This window comes from Odontesthes bonariensis, chromosome 23 (genome assembly GCF_027942865.1).
Source record: "Odontesthes bonariensis isolate fOdoBon6 chromosome 23, fOdoBon6.hap1, whole genome shotgun sequence".
In the NCBI taxonomy this organism is placed as follows: Eukaryota; Metazoa; Chordata; class Actinopteri; order Atheriniformes; family Atherinopsidae; genus Odontesthes; species Odontesthes bonariensis.
In genome coordinates, this window is record NC_134528.1 from 7414337 (window position 1) to 7432868 (window position 18532).

Sequence of the window (18532 nt, forward strand, 5' to 3'; positions counted from 1 at the left end):
AAAAAAACATCACTAACAATCTAAGTTTGGCTGGATAATGATTTATAATGCTTTGGGGTGATTTATCAGTTGGTGTGGATAAACTGAATAAAAATGCTTAGCTTTATAACATGTCGAGAACTGATTAAAAGAATGGTTTGTCTTACTGTAGAGTACTGTACTTGTAATGGATTTACAGCATCTATATAAGTAAAGAAAGCTGTTCTGAAGTTGCTTAAGAGTCAGGTGTGATGGAACTTAATCAGTCATAATTTTAAATTTACTCATGTTTTCATGTATTGGCCAATTAAAAGAGACAAACTTAAGTGTACTGGCTGCGGACCTGCTGAGGAAGAAGCTGTCCCAGTAGTTATTGGGTTACGTTCATAAGTTTCCTCCTAAGATGAATGAGTATTCACCTTCATTTCTAAAAACCGACCTTGCAGTTACCAGCACCACATCAACTGGCTTGGTGAGGATATATCCTCCTATGGCTTCTCAGAGGTCCTAACTGTCACACCCATGGACTCACGTTTTTAGTTTCATGTTTTAGGTTATGTTTGTGTCACTCCATGTTTAGTTTTTGCCATTTTAGTTTCCCTGCACTCTGTTTATCAGTTTCACTCACTTCACCTGTGTTTTTTTCCCTCAGCTGCACTCACTCCCCAATAACTCTCACTCCCTATTTAGTTTCCTGCCTCCCTTTTCAGTTTTGCCGGATCTTTGTTGAAAGTCAAGTTGGTAAACCCATGCCATGCTACCATGTTCCACGTCGTTCTTTCAAGCTAAGTATTTATCCATGCCGTGTTAAGTTCTTTGTTTTGTTTTTGTCCACAGCTACGTTTTTTCCGGCTCAGCCGCGTTTTGTGTTGGTACTTTGTTTTTGTTTAATAAATTTACCTTCTTTTGAAAAGTCCGCATCCGTGTCCTCCCTCCACACCCTTAACCTGACACTAACTTTGTCTCTTTTACTGTAGGTAAATGGCTTTAATTCACATGTAACCATTGCTGATATGTTTGACACTGCACCACTGCATACCAAAAACCTTGTTAAATATAAAACTTATAAAAACTTCACAGCTCTTATCATTTTCTTATCACTAAGGGAGAACATTGTCAAAACTATTAATAAAGTGCACAGATTGTTTTGAAACTGCATCCAGAAAAATGGCTAAAATACAAGTTTTCTTTAGTTTTCAGAGTTGATCCCTCCTGATTTAAATGGTAACCCTTGATTTGACCAAACATGAAGTCGTGATTTCATGCAATTTGACTACCTGAATAACAATACTCTGGTAACAAGTCCTGGTCCACCACAGCAAATAAAGTGTATTATACAGTGCATATAGATCCTGTTCAGTAACTAGCACAACCTCTCAGGGGACAAGCCTGTAAATTTAAACATGCTTTCAATACCCTGCATCCTGCACGTTGTGTTGAACGTCAGTTTCGGATCATCATGGCTTTCTGAGATCATTAGAACACTTTATCAATTCAGGCCCACACAGCAGGACTGAGAGTGAGCTTCCAGCTGTCTTTCAGAAAAATGAAATTGATCATTCTCGGCTCTTATAGATCATGAGTTGTTGCTGTCAGTTTCAGGGCATCCTTATGAGACATTACAAGATAATAAACTTGTGTTGCTTTAAGGAAAAGTAAGCTGAGCCATTTATTAAGTCATTTGAAGTGGGACTGAATGTTGATTAAAGGTATAATACTTCATACATAATCAGGTTGGTATGGTGCAGAACTATACATTCTGAAGGACAACTTTCTCTTTTTAATGACTTGTATGGTCCATCATTCATCACCTCACCAAAACAACCTGATGGAGCTTTACAACCATGCAATCAGCCTTGAGCCTAACACTTCTCCTCTACCTCTTTCGTTCACTCGTCTTCAGCACTACTCTGTTGGCTGACACCTCTGTGCTCAGAGTACAGAGAACAGAGAATAATCTGAAGACTTTACCCTGGCTTGATCCTTTGAGTATCAGTTTCATTTCATATTGTTCACTCAGCCAACGCCTTTCAGAGCTTGAGCAAACTTTGGACATACACTCACGCAGTAAATACTACTATCACTCTCCTTTACCCAACCCTTCCACTACAGCACTTCTCTCTTAATCTTTGACTTTACTATCGAATGTAAACATTGCTTCAATCGCCAATAGTATCTCAGTTTTAACATTAGTTCAGAAGTCACCCTGTAAGTAATCATTAAAAGAGGGTTTGTTTGATTAATTGTAACATGAGGAAAGTCCAGCTCTACTCCTAACAATATACTGTCATGTCTGTGTCATATATCTGTATCTGTTTCTCTCAACTAGAATGAGAGACTGAGATGCAACCAAGAATCTAAATGGAAGCTTTCATCATGTTGAGATTATACACTGAAATCCATCCAGACACATCAAAGTTGCAGTAAAAGTATAAGAACACCCTCCATGTCCTGTTTGAGCAATTCACATTATAAAGTCCTGACAAAGAAAGGGAGGGGATCTTAAAGATTAACCACCTAGTATATGTAGTTAACTTGCACTTTGATTCAGGTGAAATGTTTTACAACTGTATTAAAATCTCGGTGAGCTACAGAGCTCTCTGCTGTGCAAATATCACAGTGTTTGACGACAAGACTTAGGAACAAGTAAATGACAAGAGGACTCTCCCATACTTCAAGCATTCCTGAGCTGGGGTATTGCAAAAGAAAGACCCGCTGTTGTCTCGCTCACATCAAAAGGCGCCTAGCTCTCATCACCTTGCAATTAAACACAACTACATGCAGTCCTGTAGTTTTTCTCCTGATTGTTTTTCCATTTCAGATTCAACTTTTGTGGCGGAAAAACACATAATGTTGTCACCCATAAAGAGTGTGATGAACCGCAGTTCATTGCTTGGTTAAAGGTTATAGTTTTCGTTCTGTATGCAACAAAAAATAGGTCTTCATATTTGACCTCCCCTACCACCCCATCATATTAGGAATGTACTCTGGAATTCTCCCTGCAGTCCAAACATATTGGCGGTTTATTTTTGACATCGGCTCTCATTATAGATGCCTTGTGCCCAATGTAATTTTATGTTTCTTACATACCATCATACCACACTATGATGAAGTGCTGGTTGGAGAACACTTGAGACTGGACGCTGAAAGCTTTTTACTCTACTGTTATTACAGCCAGGTCATGTGAGAAAATGTTAAATATAGACTAAATATACTTTTTTTGGGGGATTCCTTCTTTGTTGCACCATATTTGTGTACAACGCCAAATGAGTATGAACTCAAGATGTTTCTTGTTTTGTCTCATCAACTTCATTTACTATGTCAGTATACATCCATTTTTGCACTGCAGGCCTGCGGCTCATTCCAAAAGTAGTTGGGACGGTAAAGCTTTTACCACTTCAGTGTTGCCATCCCTTCTCACAACATTTGAAAGGCCTTCTGGCATTGAGGATACCAAGAGATGAAGAGTTTCAGTTATTGTGTCCTATTCTCTCTGCAAACACATCTGAAGGTGTACGACAGTCGTCGTTGCATTTTTATGCTAAAAAAAACAAACTGTCTCCTGGGGCAGTTGTCTCCTTGCAAATGACATTTACCGTACTTTTCTGCATTAACGCTGCAATCACAGAAGTATAAATGAGCTTTGACTGACATGGAGTGTAGTTGTAGGACTTTTAGCTAATAATGGCCTGGATGGTGCTTTTTGTCTTTGATGTGGAGTACACGGCGCCCTTTTCACAATATGACGTGATGCTGCATAAGGTTTAAAAGCTTTCTGAGACTGTGTTGCCTATGAAATGTATTTGAGTGCATGTGCATTATCCAATAAAAATACAGGAAATCAGGGTGGCGTATACCCCAACTGGTTAGGCAGATGTCAAACGCTGTCTTCCCCCACTCTCTCTGCCCCCTCCACACACACACACACACACACACACACACACACTTGACAACTGCATCAACTATAGCAACTAGGTATTAACTAAGCAACTTTTCTGTGCAGTATTTTTTTATATAGTTTTTTTCATTATGTCCTTTAGGTTCAACTCCAATGTAAGAAGAAAAAACAAATCAAACATGAAATATTTCTATTTTACTTCTAAGCACATGATTTAATACAAAATCGATTAATGGTAGCTTTTTCTAAGGATTACATTGTTGAACCCCTCTAGCTGTGGCACATTCATCGCTTTATTTCAATGAATCTCGAGCAGCCAGGCGGCTTGATTTGAACTGAAAACTAAACATTCCTGGGAACCAGTTCCTCCTGCGGCTTTTGGATCTGTTCCAGGAGCCAGTTGAAGAATGGGCCTCATAACTGTTACGAGCTAAAGGAAGCTGGAGACAGCCTGATAAGACGGGATGTTCTGTGGGATTTCCATCGCAACTGCCAACCTCACATGTGTGCATCTGTGGTTGTGTTCCCACTTCCTAACAAGATAAATCTTTACCTTCCTAGACCTTTAAACTTTCAATGTACATAATCTTGCCCAGCATTCTGCATGTTACTGTTTCTCCAAGGAAGCGGCCATGTGGAGCCTCTATCTAAACTATAATGATCAACCTGTGCCCTTAATATAATGTGGAAGTTATTGAGTGGAATACCAGAACAATCCATAAAATTGATCTATGAATCCAATCCTTCACATGCTCGACAGAAAGAGGAATGAGTGGCTAACGGTGGGACCCAGACATCAAGATTCAGTACTCGAGTCTTTCTGCTGAATCATAGCTGATGTTGACTGGGAGTTTTGCAGTGCAGGCTGTCTCAAAGCCACATTTACTAGAATTATTTATTTATCTATCTGGTATCATGGGAGAAGGGGCTCAGTTTCTCACATCTCATAGTGGAATCAGTTTGCATATCTTTTCTCAGCATGTTCATGTTGATACTCCGCATGTCCCTCCTTTCAAAAATCAGAATGATGCACAAAAATGTGTGGCTCACAATTTGATGCGAGCCTTTAAGATTCGTTAACATTACGCTCTGATGTCTAGATGACTTTGATGAAGAGTTTCATGAGCAATTAAGAAAATGCAGTTGTCGAAGCTTCTGCAAATAATAAGGACTCAATATTAACTGGTTCATTGGGACTTTTGTGTTTAGTGTATCTAAAGCGACGGGGTTTGGTTTGCTGCTTTGTTGTCATCTCCTTTCTGCACAGTATGTCCACTCTGATTAAAATGTGATGACAAAACAGGGGGTTGTGAATGGCTTAAAACTTATCAGTGCACAAACAAGACCAACTCTACCTCTCGACACTCTTTCAGCTCGTCTGTCTCCAACAAATGCTTGCATCCTTTTGTCTTCCTTACATCCCAGGCTCCATCTCTACTCAGACTGTAAACCCAAATTACTGCTCTTTTTTTTGTTTTATTAACAAAGTGCATTGCCTGTATTATGGACACTTATCTTATACTTAAGGGATGTCATGTACATGCATCTGATATCTGTATTTGTGATCTTTTGAACTGACTAGCCAGTTAGTAAACAGTGATGAAGAAAGGAGCCAGAAAAATCCAGTGTGAGACGAGATGGGGGCAGTCCGAGTCCAACAGGGCTGCAGTAGGAGTGGGGGCTATTGAACTAGCCCAGTGCATAATGCCACTTCACATGCAGAGTACAGAGCACAAGGACTAAGTCACCTTTGACCAACAGCAGCCACAGCTTAAAACCGAAGGCCTGTTCCCAAGTGGTCGGACCGTGACGCAGATAGGCCTCCAACCCTGACCTGCGAGGAGCATCAGCCGGATCCACTGTCTTAGTTAAGCTGAAAAATATCTGCTGTTAGTAGGAGCCAGTTATTCATCCCGGCTAATGGACTGTGGTCTGAGCCAAGATAAGTCAAACTGAGTGTAATGCAATAAGGTGAAAGAAAGCAGCCTGTCGGATTTTTTCAATTTCAACCAAAAGGAAATAACACTGGGTCCATAAAGCTTTTATTTCGGTCAAACCAACTCTTTTCGGTGTTATTTTGGTGGAACAAAAACATCCCTTACCGCAGTTGCATCTGCTTTAACACTCTTCGGTGTTGGTATGTGGATGGAGTTTCTGTAACTCTATCACATTGACTCCCCAGATTTGTGCCCCTTGGCTGAGGTCCTATCTATGGATCTGGAATGCCCTTGAACAGTCTGGTGCACTAACGTGAAGATAAGTCATGCCGTCTTCATGACGGAGATGATATGTTAGACGCTGCTGCAGATGGAGCTTTATTCAGTATCTAGGCCTCAATGTTTGTTATGTGTCTTTCCCCTGAGTGTTTGGCTTCAACCCCGGCTTCACAAATGGAATAAACTTAACACTCCCGTGTCTACTCAACCCACTGATTGTCAGGCTTTTCCAAACATTGACATATAAGGGATGAGAATGAGGAGTGCCTGCACAGCTAGTTTTAACAAGACTCCTCTGTGAGTTACTGTAAACCTTCACAGTTCATACAATCAGAGTTCAGGCCTGATTATTCAGTAAACATAACCCCAGACTGAAGGTTTAATACACAACAGATATATCACACTTGATAGAGATGCAGCTCAGGCTTGTCACAAACTTTGATCACTGCACAGCTTGAAATATCCCACTCCGAGACACACTTTACGCCAACAATCTGCTCTCATAACCCCCCTTTGTAAGTGTGCTGTGGCATGAGCACAGAAGAGTGGCCATTTCCATGTGTGTGAGAAAAAGCCACCGGCCTCCAGGAAGTGTAAGCTAAGTGGTGAAGAATCGATAGTGGATGTTGACAGGGGTTATCTGAGGTTGGACACTTCCTGAGCTCCTCCACCAGCTCGCTGATGTCAAGAGAGCAAGTGTTTGATAATGTGTGCGGCCCATTCAGGAAGCCAGTTTCTGACATTCTGAAGACAGAAAGAATGTAGAGTGATGACGATCACCGACTATCAGCGACACAGGCAATGGTTAATCTGTTGCCTCCGCGCAAAAGAAGATTCAGAGGGAGGAGATAAAGCCATCAATTCATGATTTAAATATTTACATATTTCAAAGCACCCCTTTACACCCTGTTAGGATTTCCTGGAATTCCAGTCATTGCAACACCCATATTCATAGGTTAAACCTCACAGCATACTTCTAAAATCAGGAGATGTAGTCCTTGTGCAGGGTGGAACACCATCTCACTCCCTCTGGAAGTGAGTCATGTCAAACAGAGAGCCCTGAGTGCTATCTCTCACTAGTGGTGTGCTGGGCATGCCCATCCACACTTCACACATTCTATGAGTCATCGGGCTGACTTGCACGACAACGAGAGGGAAAAGACCCACACCAGATCCCACCACGGCAACGTTTGTCTCTGTAATTGCCAAGGTAACAAAATCTGAAATATCCAGAGAACTAACTACCTCACTAATATTGCAAACATAAAAGAGAAAAACAAAAAAATGCTTAAATGAACAAAGGTCAGATGCTCCGCTGAGGAAAATGCTCAGCAAACCCATGTTAAAATATACTGAATGTTTGAGTGAAATGCTTTTTAACGGGTTCTACATATAGGAAAACATAATCCACGAACTTTGTCGTGAATATGCCTCGTTATTGTAAAATAAATGGAACTCTTGCTGCTTTTCCTGCATAATTTGAAAGTGTCATTTCAAACTGACCGAGAGACAAGAAAAGAAGTATTCTCGAAAGCCGATCGTTTCTATTAGTTACCACGACAGCAAAACAATGATCCCCCAGGTCACTACACACAGTAAGTGAGTAACTAAGGCAACCCATGCGATATTACGCATGATGCGTCTATATTGGGAACCCTGGCAGTGAACCAGAGGGTCACTCCGTGACGCAGCCACGCACGCAGGGCGTTGTTCTTCCATAATGAGACACTTTATAACAGAACGTCAGCCCTGGCATCAATCTAGTCTGAGAGCGAGTTATTAGGACGAAGGACTACCGCTGTTGGACTCTTCCGGGAAAACTTGGTTTTGCTTTTGCGAGCCTGAACAGTTTTTGTGGGAATACAAGGCTCTTCGCTCCAAGTAAGTGGATTTTGCTTTCCTTTAAACTTTCTTTTTTTTTTTTTTTTTGAGCCGCACTCATAGTCCGTCTTGACGGATTAAAACAGCGGAAACGCGCTTTGAGAGCTTTTACTGTGAGCACAGACAAAAGGACGGAGCTGTCATCTCAACAAGTTAAACAAACTTCATTCATCTGTGAACAATCTTGAATAATCCTACGGCAAAATCGTGATTGTCTACGTTTCTGCGCTCTTTTTTTTATTTTTTAACGACATTTAAAAAGATCAAGGGTCAGTACTCGAATTCTTTCGATTTTGCAGATCCTTTTCAAAAAGATTAGGATAATTTTGAGCAAACATAAGCAAACTTGTAGTCCTTGAAAGAAAAAAAGCCCTAAAGTTTAATCATGCCCATGACGTTTCTATTGAAAAGAGCTCAAAGATACCAATTTGCCCTCATGAGGAATATTAGCAATGACCAACTTTCTCTTTAAACTGATGTTCACATAGGAGGGCATTTGAAAGTGACAGGTTTAGAGTCTCTCCACAGACAGTCAGTGTGTTGCAGTGACACACCCATACCCCCCCCCACCCCCCCACCCCCCACCCCCAATCTGGCATCCAAACACAGACATACAGCATTCTGACACCCTGTCTCCTCTCCTCATCGCTTAGATTATCTGAAAAGATGCTGCTCCTACTTCTGGGAATCATCCTGCTGCACCTCGCTGCTCTGGTTCTCCTGTTTGTGTCAACAATTGTCAGCGTGAGTGAAACAACTTCTTCTTTTTCAGATGCAAAACAAACAAACAAACAAAAAAAAAAAAATCGATACACACAGACTTAATATCCTGCAGAAATTCTGCCAGTCATGCAATATAACTACACATGCATGTCACCCCAACAGTAGGAAATGTGAAATTAGTAGTAATGGTTTGTGATTCACGTGTCTGTATTATGAAAAGGAGTATGCTAAATATTGTTCTTCTGATCTACTTATTGCACCTTTTGGCATGTAACTGTTGTTGTTTTTCTGTTGACACCAGGTATGGACAACAGGGGAAGGTGGGACCTCAGACCTCTGGTTTAACTGTTCTACCTACAATGGAGGATACAGCTGTAACCCAGCATCAGCTGGAGGTCAGGCACCTGCGTGATATATTTGACTACTTTCATCTCAGATTTATTTGACACATGTACTGTATGTTAATCTATAGTTAATATTGGGCATGTCAATCATTGCTCTGGTGTGAAGTTGGGAGGTGGGGGGCGGTTTGCACTCTGGAGATCCACTTGATGAAATTTCTACCTTGCTGATGATGTGGGTGTGTCGCGGCTCCTCTGGGACTCTGGTGCCATCTAGGGTAGAGAATGTGACAGTGCCGCTGGAAGATGTCAGCTGATAGGCTGCTGCTGTATAAATAGTCGTGGTGTGATGTCCATAATAAGGTCTCGTGTTGGGAGTCCATAGTGTGAGGGAGCTGTGAATGATCTGGGTGGGGCTGCGGAGAGTATTTAAAGTTTTGGATCTCTATGTGTGTTTGAAAGCTTGGAGGCCTTGGACTGGCTCACGTAGAACATGCTGATGGTGGGTCACACCCAGTGTCAGATTATAGTGTCCAGTGTTGGTTTGCAGGGATCATTAGGGCAGTTTAGAGGCAGCAGCTGCAGCCTCGAGAGATTTATGCACACAAACTGAAAAGGTATGATGGAAAAGACGAGGAGGCTACTTTCGAGAGTGAAATCGGAAGATAATTCCAGCACCATAAGATAAATAAATAAATAACTGCGGATGGAGCAACAAGTCCACGTGAGGTGCAGAAGCTGTACGTTTTGCCACTAAATGGGCATTACAGTTGTGCAGGAGCTGCCAGCTGTGGTGATGTCATTTGTCAAGAATGAGCTGCCTCCAGCCAAGTGTGTGTGTGTGTGTTTTGTCAGGGCAGCAGCGCCTCAGCAGCCTGCCGGGTAGTGTGATGGCGCAGCCAGTTTGTTTGACTGGCTTTCATTTGAGCGATGACGCAGGGTGTTTATTTAAGAAGGCGTGCGTGCTGTTCCTGGGCCTGCGCTCTGGCTTTGGCAGATGGAAGATAGTGGTCTGCTCTCACACAGGGGTTCAAAGAGCCTTCTGAAGCTTTGCTGAGCAATCGAGTTCCTTCTGAAGTGAATCATCATCATCACAGCTATGTTAAGGAGATGTTCTTAAACTTTGGAATTTCTCCTTTTCGTCGCCTTGGTTACAAAAATATTAGCTGCGCTTGTTTTTGATGACACCAGGGTGAGAGGTGCTGACGTCACAGTTATCACGTCCTGAATAAGTTACACACAGCCAGGGAAATTGCTTCATTGAATTTATTTGTTCTAAAATAAACCTTTGAGAGAGGCCCACACAAACAAACATTCACCTCTACCACAGCAGGCTTATTCAGGTTGCAGTATCTACCTGTTTGGGGTACAAGCAACATTCTTTAGCTGGAGGAGCTCTTTTTGCATTGTGCTATCACAACTATGAACCACAACACCAAGGACATTTTTGAAGATATGACTCATACTTGCTTATCGTGATACAGTGAGGCCCGAGCCAAGCCTCATGCCAGGAAATACCCGATGTCATGAGTTCCTCCTCGAGGAGGAAGGAAGGAGGGCAAGGCGTGTTTTTGTTAGAAAGCAGTGATGCATTGTTGTTTCTGTCTCGCAGTGTTATCACAAGTTTATATATAACATCTGGAAACAAGACTGTCATAGTGGAATCCAGTTGTTGCTCTGGAGCTGCATTGCTTTGGCTACATTTTGCAAATGGAGAGTCGGAGCGTGTCATGTTTCTTTCCATATCTTCTCCTCGAGCTCATCAGGAGTTGTTGTAATGCTGTTATCAAATGCAACCAGACAATCACCACAGACTTTGATCACATGATTCTTTTTAGATCGATACAAGAGCCATGCAGGACAATCAAATATTTCAAAATATTTTTTGTCGAAGGCATAACATTTCACTCATTCCTTTTCTTCTCAATGAGCAGTGATAAATTATGCAAATGTCTTTCTTTCCTTTCTTGTAAGTGTCCTCTTTGATTTATATATTGAAAAAATAAAATCAATATACCACCAGAGAATGTTTAAAAAAGCTAGACCGAGGCATACAGTGCTGAGCCACCTCTTATTACTTTATATTTTGCTTCCAAGCAGCCATACTTTCTTGTAAATTAAAATGGTCTTGTTAGATTTTTACAGTCTTGAGTAATACTTCTCCAGACTCTCTGAAGTTATTTCTTTTTGCAATTCTGGACATTGGCAGCTTTTAATATTCATTTTCATTGCAGTCCTTGTACCTGATCATTTTTAGAGGATTTTTTTTTTCTTTTTTGTTCATTAGGCCACTTAACACTAACTTCTGAACCATTCAAACATTTAAAAAAAGTATGTAACTCAAGGGATGAAATAGTGTTGCATCTACACATAACTTGGCAAAGAGCAATGTTCTCCCAGTAATATATGAAGAAAGGGTGGGTAAAGACTTTTACATAGTACTGATAATGATCATCCATGTTTGATTGATTTGTCTAAGGACAGCACAGGCGTTTGACCGGATTGTGCAACTGGAGAAGGAAGTCATTTGTGTTCAAACACATTGTGACATCATGGCAGCAATTGTTAGAAATTTGGCCAGACTGAGCACAACAATAGCAATCGTAAACACAAAAAGGCAAACAACAAGACAAGGGGGAGGGAGGGAAAGACTGAGCACTTAGGAAACCCGAGGGGCCCGGAAGTGAGCAGATAATCCCTAGACAAGAAATAGACCCTGCTTGGAAATCTTAGAATTTACTGGCATGTTAGCATGGAACAAAAACAAAAGCACACAATCACTTGCTCAGACAAATAGCACAGATACAGCAGATGGTATTCCTCATCAATACAGGAGTCTAATGGGTTAATGGCTTCAAGCTATGAAGGTCTAGCAGTAACGATCAATGAGGTACACTGAGCCATGGGTCCTGCAGTGAGGGGCGCGCAGAGCTTTTAGGAACAAGATACCTGAGCTTTACTGTTGTGGATCCATTACACAGTCCCATAGGTAAACACGGCCAGGGCTTGGCCATTATATTCTGTATGGGAGGATGCCTAAGTTCGGCATAGGCAAAACCACTTAAAGCACACTTTGGCATTTGATGTTTAATTTGTTGCTACTTATGTTCCTGCGTGCTCATTAAGTTGACCTTATATATGAATTATGCTCTGACTATGGGTCGGTTATTGACTGAATAGTCTGTCTCCCCCTTCTCCCCTGCAGAGTGGATTCAGGCGGTCCAGGCACTCATGATCCTCTCCATCATCTTCAGCTGCCTGTCACTCTTTCTCTTCTTCTGCCAGCTCTTTACTTTGCAGAAGGGTGGACGCTTCTTCCTCACTGGAATCTTCCAGATCCTTGCCGGTGAGTTCGCACCTCCTCGACACTTTTTCACAAACCCATGAGCAACATTAGTGCAATCCAGCCATAAGAAGTATGCAGTTCATGTGTTTGAGTAATAGTATAAAAGGGAAGAAATGCTCTCTTTCACGGAAAGTTTATTAAAATTCTAAGAACCAAACTGTACTTTAAATAGTCAAAGCAAGAAGAGTGGCATGACTAAAAATAATTATTAGTGGGTTATTACCGATGCATTAATGTTCTAATCACTTTAATGTTAATGCCTGTAAATTTGGTCTAATTCCTTTAAAGAAGACATAACACCCCTTTTTCAGAAGTTGACACAATTACCTGAGATATGTGAAGAGCTTTGGTCAAAATACAACAGTTCTAAAGGTACAACAGCACCTTTATCCACCATGAATTTACACCTCTGTTCACATTGTTCTGTTTTATGCTGTGGAGTGTCCCACTTGCATCCCCTCCACCCTCTCTTTGACAGGGTCTGCCTCTATTGAGACCACTAGTACTCAATAAACCGTGACGCGCATCATTACTGTATGAGGAAAACGTACAGTAAATGGCCTCAGTTCACTTAAGCACCTCCCAACAAAACCGGGGAACCATATATGCTCCATAAACTCTGGGCTTCACTGTTTTCCATTCTGGTGGGGGTTTTAATATGTTTTTAGAGACTAACGTTAAATAGTACTGCATTTGGAATTTTAAACTTCTGATCGGATTTAAAAAAACAAAACAAAGATAAAGAAGAAGTTTTTTTTTTTTTCCACCCCAGAACATGTCCCCCTAAATCAATATTTATTTTTTGCTTTAGTTGTCACTTTCCCTTGGAAATCGATACATTTATCATCATAATTAATTTCTTTTTGTAATATCAAATTGAATAAAAACAATGGGGCAAAAAGGGATTCAAGCCTAACCTCAGCACAGTGCTTGAGTAAATGTCTTGAGTTACATTCCAGAAGTTGATAAAGCAGAAATGATAAAGAGAAATATAACAATTTTTTAGTTAGTATTCAGTCCATTCAGTGTAACAACAAATATCCCTTAAGTTTGTACAATGTCCTTAAGGTGCAACAAAAAGACACTCATGTCTCAAAGCAGAAAAAGACAACAAATGCTCAAACTTGAGAAGCTGGAAACTGCACTTTCTATTGTTCACCTCGTAGGAAACATAATGACAAACATGTTTTTAACTACTCTGATCTGGATCAATAAAACCGCAGCACTTCAGTAGGCTTAAAGTATGCCACTCACACAAATCCACCTACACAGTAACACAGTGGATGATAACGCCACATCATCTATGGCTGAGAATTAAATTAAGAGTTGAGCCAAGTCAGTAATGCCTTTTATGCTCCACTTGTCCATTGTGCTTCATGCCCTTTGGCCACGACTGAACTGCCAGTCTATTGTGTTTCTCTTGGCAGCCCTTTAGCAAAATACCAGGTTTTCTCTCTATAGCATATGCCAGTGCATTTCCTGGCACCCAGGTGCCCACTCAGCCAAACAGGAATGACACTGGGAACACAGCCAGCTGTGCAAGTTAAAATGTCAGGAAGGCTGGTGGTGCGGGGGTCTGAGAAACAGACCATGCTATGTCAAACAAGGGAAATGGGTGGAAGCAGGAAAGGACTGCAAAATACAGGCTGGGTTTCAGCAAGCATCAAACACTGTAATGTAGCATGGAATGATTCTTTCTGGAAAAGAGTGGCCTGCTTACCTCCATCACCAGACAGGGTCCAGCTCAGGATACAAGATGGAGAGCACAATACTGCAGATAAACACGATCGGGTAATCATTATTCATTTTTCTCCTTTCAGGTTTGTTTGTGATGAGTGCAGCAATCATCTACACAGTGATGAGTCCGGAGTGGGTGCCGGAGAAAGACAGCTTCGGCTTCTCCTACATCCTGGCATGGGTGGCTTTACCTTTGGCGCTCGTCAGTGGACTCATCTATGTCATCTTGAGGAAGAGGGAATGAGACATCCATTCATCCCAGTGTTCCCAGTAACCCCCTGCCCAACTGCAAGTGTTACCATCCCCTGCTGAAGTTTAAGTTGTGAATCCCGAATACAACGCGGGCAGTACTGGGAGAGTAATCCAAAAAAAATCAATATACAAACCAACACAAAAACACCAATACTGTTTCAGTTTAAAGATGTATATAGTATCTATGGTTTAAAACCTATTTATAACACTTTTTACATATGTACATAGTTTTAGTGTTGCTCTGTCAATGGATACTATGGGCTTTGTTTTAGCCGATTAAGTGCCTCGTTTGTAAGTGTCTTCGTTTGTAATCATTGAATTATAATACAGTATATTGTTTTGGGTTTTTTGCCTTTTTTGTTTCAGTAATTGCCAAAGAATTAGTAAAAGATAAGAGAATTAATTCTTGCAGTATATTAACCAGATTGCATGTATTGAAATAGAAGGGTTAAGCAAACTTTTCTTGATGAGCTTGCTTTACAAATAGAGTGGGAACATCCATGGATGTAGCATAGCCATGAAATATAGATTTGGTCCTTTTCTATTTGTGAATTTTCAAGTTTGAGTGTTGTTATTTTCGGAATTTTTCTATTTCTTATTTTCAACAAAAGATGGTGCTATATATTTATCATTCCTATTACTGATAGCAATCATTTACAACAGTCAAACTGCTTGCCATTATTTAAAGTGACAATCAGACAGAGGAACACTTGTACATAGAGTGCCTGACTGCTTGTTTAGGGAACACAGACAACTTCACTTTGCAGTGCCTGATTGTTTTCTCTTTTTTTTTCTCTGTTAATCAGCTACTGTAAACAGTGAATAATTAAGGTTGAGGTGGTGCATTGATGAAATCAAAGTAATTTGGAGTGTCAGTATTATTCTCTAAGTTACCCTAACCATAAGCTTTTTTTCTCCATTTGCCTCAATTTTACATCATCTAATGTTTGTGTTCACCTCTTTTAAGTCTCAAGAAGCCAAATTGTATTTTTAATTGAATATCATGAAGGAAATAACACTGTGGGGCATTATAGCCAAAGGCTTAAAAATGCATATTATATACATATATACACACATATTGATATATATATATATATATTTAAAACAGTGCTATGACTAAATGCCACCAATCTAAAGCCATATGAGATATTAACAGATGATAGGGGAATATATTTAGTATGAACTTTATTACTGAAGAAAGGACAGTGGGGTTTGCAGCATTGCAGTGATGATACAAATGTCTGTTTTATATACTTGAAGTTTGACATGCTGCAGGCTCTGCACACTGACATTTAAATGTTTTTTTTTCTCTTCTCTACTGTATAAAAAAAAGAGCTTATATGTTGTGCATAACAGGTCTATATGATAATCCAACCTAAAACGCTCAGTAAATAAAACGACTCTTGCATTATTCAATACTGTGTATTCCACTGTTACAAGGAAAGGGATTCATGCTAACCCCTGACACATGTGATGCTAAAAAGTACATAATGCAGAAGTAAGTTTGAGTGATGTTCTGCTGTCTGCCTGTTAACTCTGAAACGCCTGAGCTGCAAAAGCGTGAAATGGAAAACCTTAGGAATAGAATCTAAAATGAGAGCCAATTCTCAAGCGTTTGTGGTGACATATCTGTAACTGATAGTAGACACATGCTCCTGTGCTTTGAGATAGATTGAAGATGTCAGCAACTGAAGTGCAACTGTGTAAATTCCTAAGTACAGCCAAGGTAGTTAGGTCTACCTTACAGTATATGTGTTTGTGCGCAGCCTTGTCCAGTGGTTGCAAATGCCGAATGTGACTTGTGTCACACACACGCTGCAGCGAAGGCACGGCGCACGATGCCAGTTATTCAAAACACGCAGCTCGTGTTTCAGTGTCAACAGCGTCTCTCATGACATCAGATATAAGAGGACTTGTTTAAACATCATAAGACAGCATCTGTCCTCCACTTGACATCTCCTGTGAGATCCTCCTTCTCCAAAACAGAGCTATGTTGTGATGGATTAAGGTGTTTCATATAGAGCTCACACTAGTCAGTCTGCTGTGGCTTTCAACTCATCGGCGGGTTCAGTTAGAAGAGAATGCCTTTAATGACAACTGCCCTCTGTACTGTGCTTTGTAAAGCTACAGCCTTCAACTGTCAACATTATGTTTACACCTAAACTTCCAAATGTTCGTATTACCAAAGCTACTTTGAGTTCAATCATTAAAAGATGTTTCTTACCACCAGGACTGTGCTTTTTTTGTGTCTTTCAGTTGTCGTCCATATTATGTAACAAATCACATGATTTTGGATCATTTACAGTAGAGTTTGGCTCGTGGTTTTAATTAATATATTCCGTCAATCTACAAGCAGCATTTTTGTGCTGAGCTGATGATAGGAGTCTAAATCTCCAGCAATGAAAGGGAAGTCTCTGAAAGAAGATTCTTGTTGCAGGCCCAAAAGGTCACTGCCACCCACTGCCTCCCCCTGTGACATGCTTGCCCTGGGTGAAATGAGGACACTGCATTCTGCTTTGCTTGTTAGAGGGAGGGTGTTAGGCAGAGCCTGTGGAAAGTAGATCTACAGTATATTGTTAATTTTCTTTGCACATTTTCCTTCCAATTCTTGAGAAATATGTGTACTTACAGATTAAATGCTTTTCACGTCCTGTGCAATACCACCATCTGGTGGATGTACACGGTAGCAGCACCAACATCAATGCGTCACACCAGTTTGACAAACACTGCCTCCATGTGGTACAATACGAAAACTACATAAGAGGGGAGGGGAAAGGATTACATCTCCCTTGGGCCGAGAGCATCATATTTTTCTTAAAGTGCGTTAAAGCTCATTAACTCTATAGATGATCATTACGCCTTGTCTGGACCTCAGCTTGTTTGTGGGGGCACCTCTGCCATTAAAATGCACACATACAATAGAGAGGGGTCGGTCAGTCTAATGAATGCTCCTCCTCCAGAGCCATTACGAATATTCTTATGGCACAACACATCATTAGTGGTAAAGGCTGAATATGAATTATCCCTTTGTAATAAACGAGGTAGAAAAAAATGTTCTGAAATAAAAAGGATACGTTCGATGTGTCACAACGTTGATTTACAAAGCCTAAGCTCTTGATTTCATCTGAAGTAGCACATATTTAGAAATGCTCTGCTTTACTTACAAGTAACACTACAGACTATGTCTGTTCAGTTGAGGTTAGGAGCTGTGTCATCTTTTAGGCCAGCATAAAGCCTTGTTATACACGTTTCTAGAACTAAATGAATTCAGTTCAGTGGCTACAGTGAACATACTAGAACAAGTTCTTTTTTGTCAGTGGCTAAATCTGAAATGAAACTGTCGTCTGTCCAGGATTTTTAAGTTATTCAAATTTGTTGAAGGATTCTCCTCATCTTTGACTTCAGCCTCAGCTGAATATGACTGAGATGTAGAAAAAACAAACTTAAAATAAATATAATCAAATAAAGATAAAACTGAATATATTTTCATTTCTTTGTATCTTCTTTGAAAAATATATTTTTTCTTTGTTATGATGTCGTCATATTTGGTTCACACGCAGGTTGCAAAAGCATTTAGGCACACAGGAGCCTAGTTAAGAAAATAAAAAAAGGTTTACTGACACAGCCTGACTAAAAATTAGTAAATAATATACAATACAATAAAACGACACAAAAAAATAATCAAGTATTCCAAGAAATGTAGCCGTGGCAAAATTCAAACAGAAAATTTGAAGCAAACTCATGACACATTCAAAAGGAAGAAGTGGACTGAAAGGGCAAATATAAGACTACGAGATCAGGTGATGGAACACCTGAAGGAGAAATAGAGTGAACAAATGAAAGTTATCAGGGTGGTGAATGCAGCTATGCTGACAGTGTGGCACCATCAAGAGAGTGAGACACTGGAGACCTCTAGTGGGTAAAAAGTAAGTAATTAGAAATTAAGTTCAACGTCAAAGACATCGACAAATTTGTTTCTTTTGTTCCTGCAAAAACAAGCATAATGCTTCAGGGATTAGATCCAAATAATTCCTTGTGTGTACTGACAAGTTCTAACTCAGCAGATCACAGTTGCCTAAGCCTAAACACAACAACTCCAAATGCACGGTGAAACAAAGAAGGCAGACAGATAGAATTGGTCATATTATGCTGCTGAGTC

General features: G+C 40.4%; 2 protein-coding genes across 2 annotated transcripts in view; both read left to right on the forward strand.

Moving 5' to 3' along the window:
• The window catches only part of cdc42ep4b (CDC42 effector protein (Rho GTPase binding) 4b), a 204635-nt gene that overhangs the window by 52409 nt on the left and 133694 nt on the right, over nucleotides 1–18532 (forward strand). The window lies entirely within an intron of this gene.
• pmp22b (peripheral myelin protein 22b) lies at nucleotides 7826–16602 on the forward strand. The gene is made up of 5 exons (XM_075457573.1): nucleotides 7826–7974; nucleotides 8628–8718; nucleotides 8999–9092; nucleotides 12244–12384; nucleotides 14205–16602. The coding sequence occupies exons 2-5, from the start codon at nucleotides 8641–8643 to the stop codon at nucleotides 14363–14365; spliced, it is 474 nt and encodes a 157-aa protein (XP_075313688.1). The 5' UTR covers nucleotides 7826–7974; nucleotides 8628–8640; the 3' UTR covers nucleotides 14366–16602.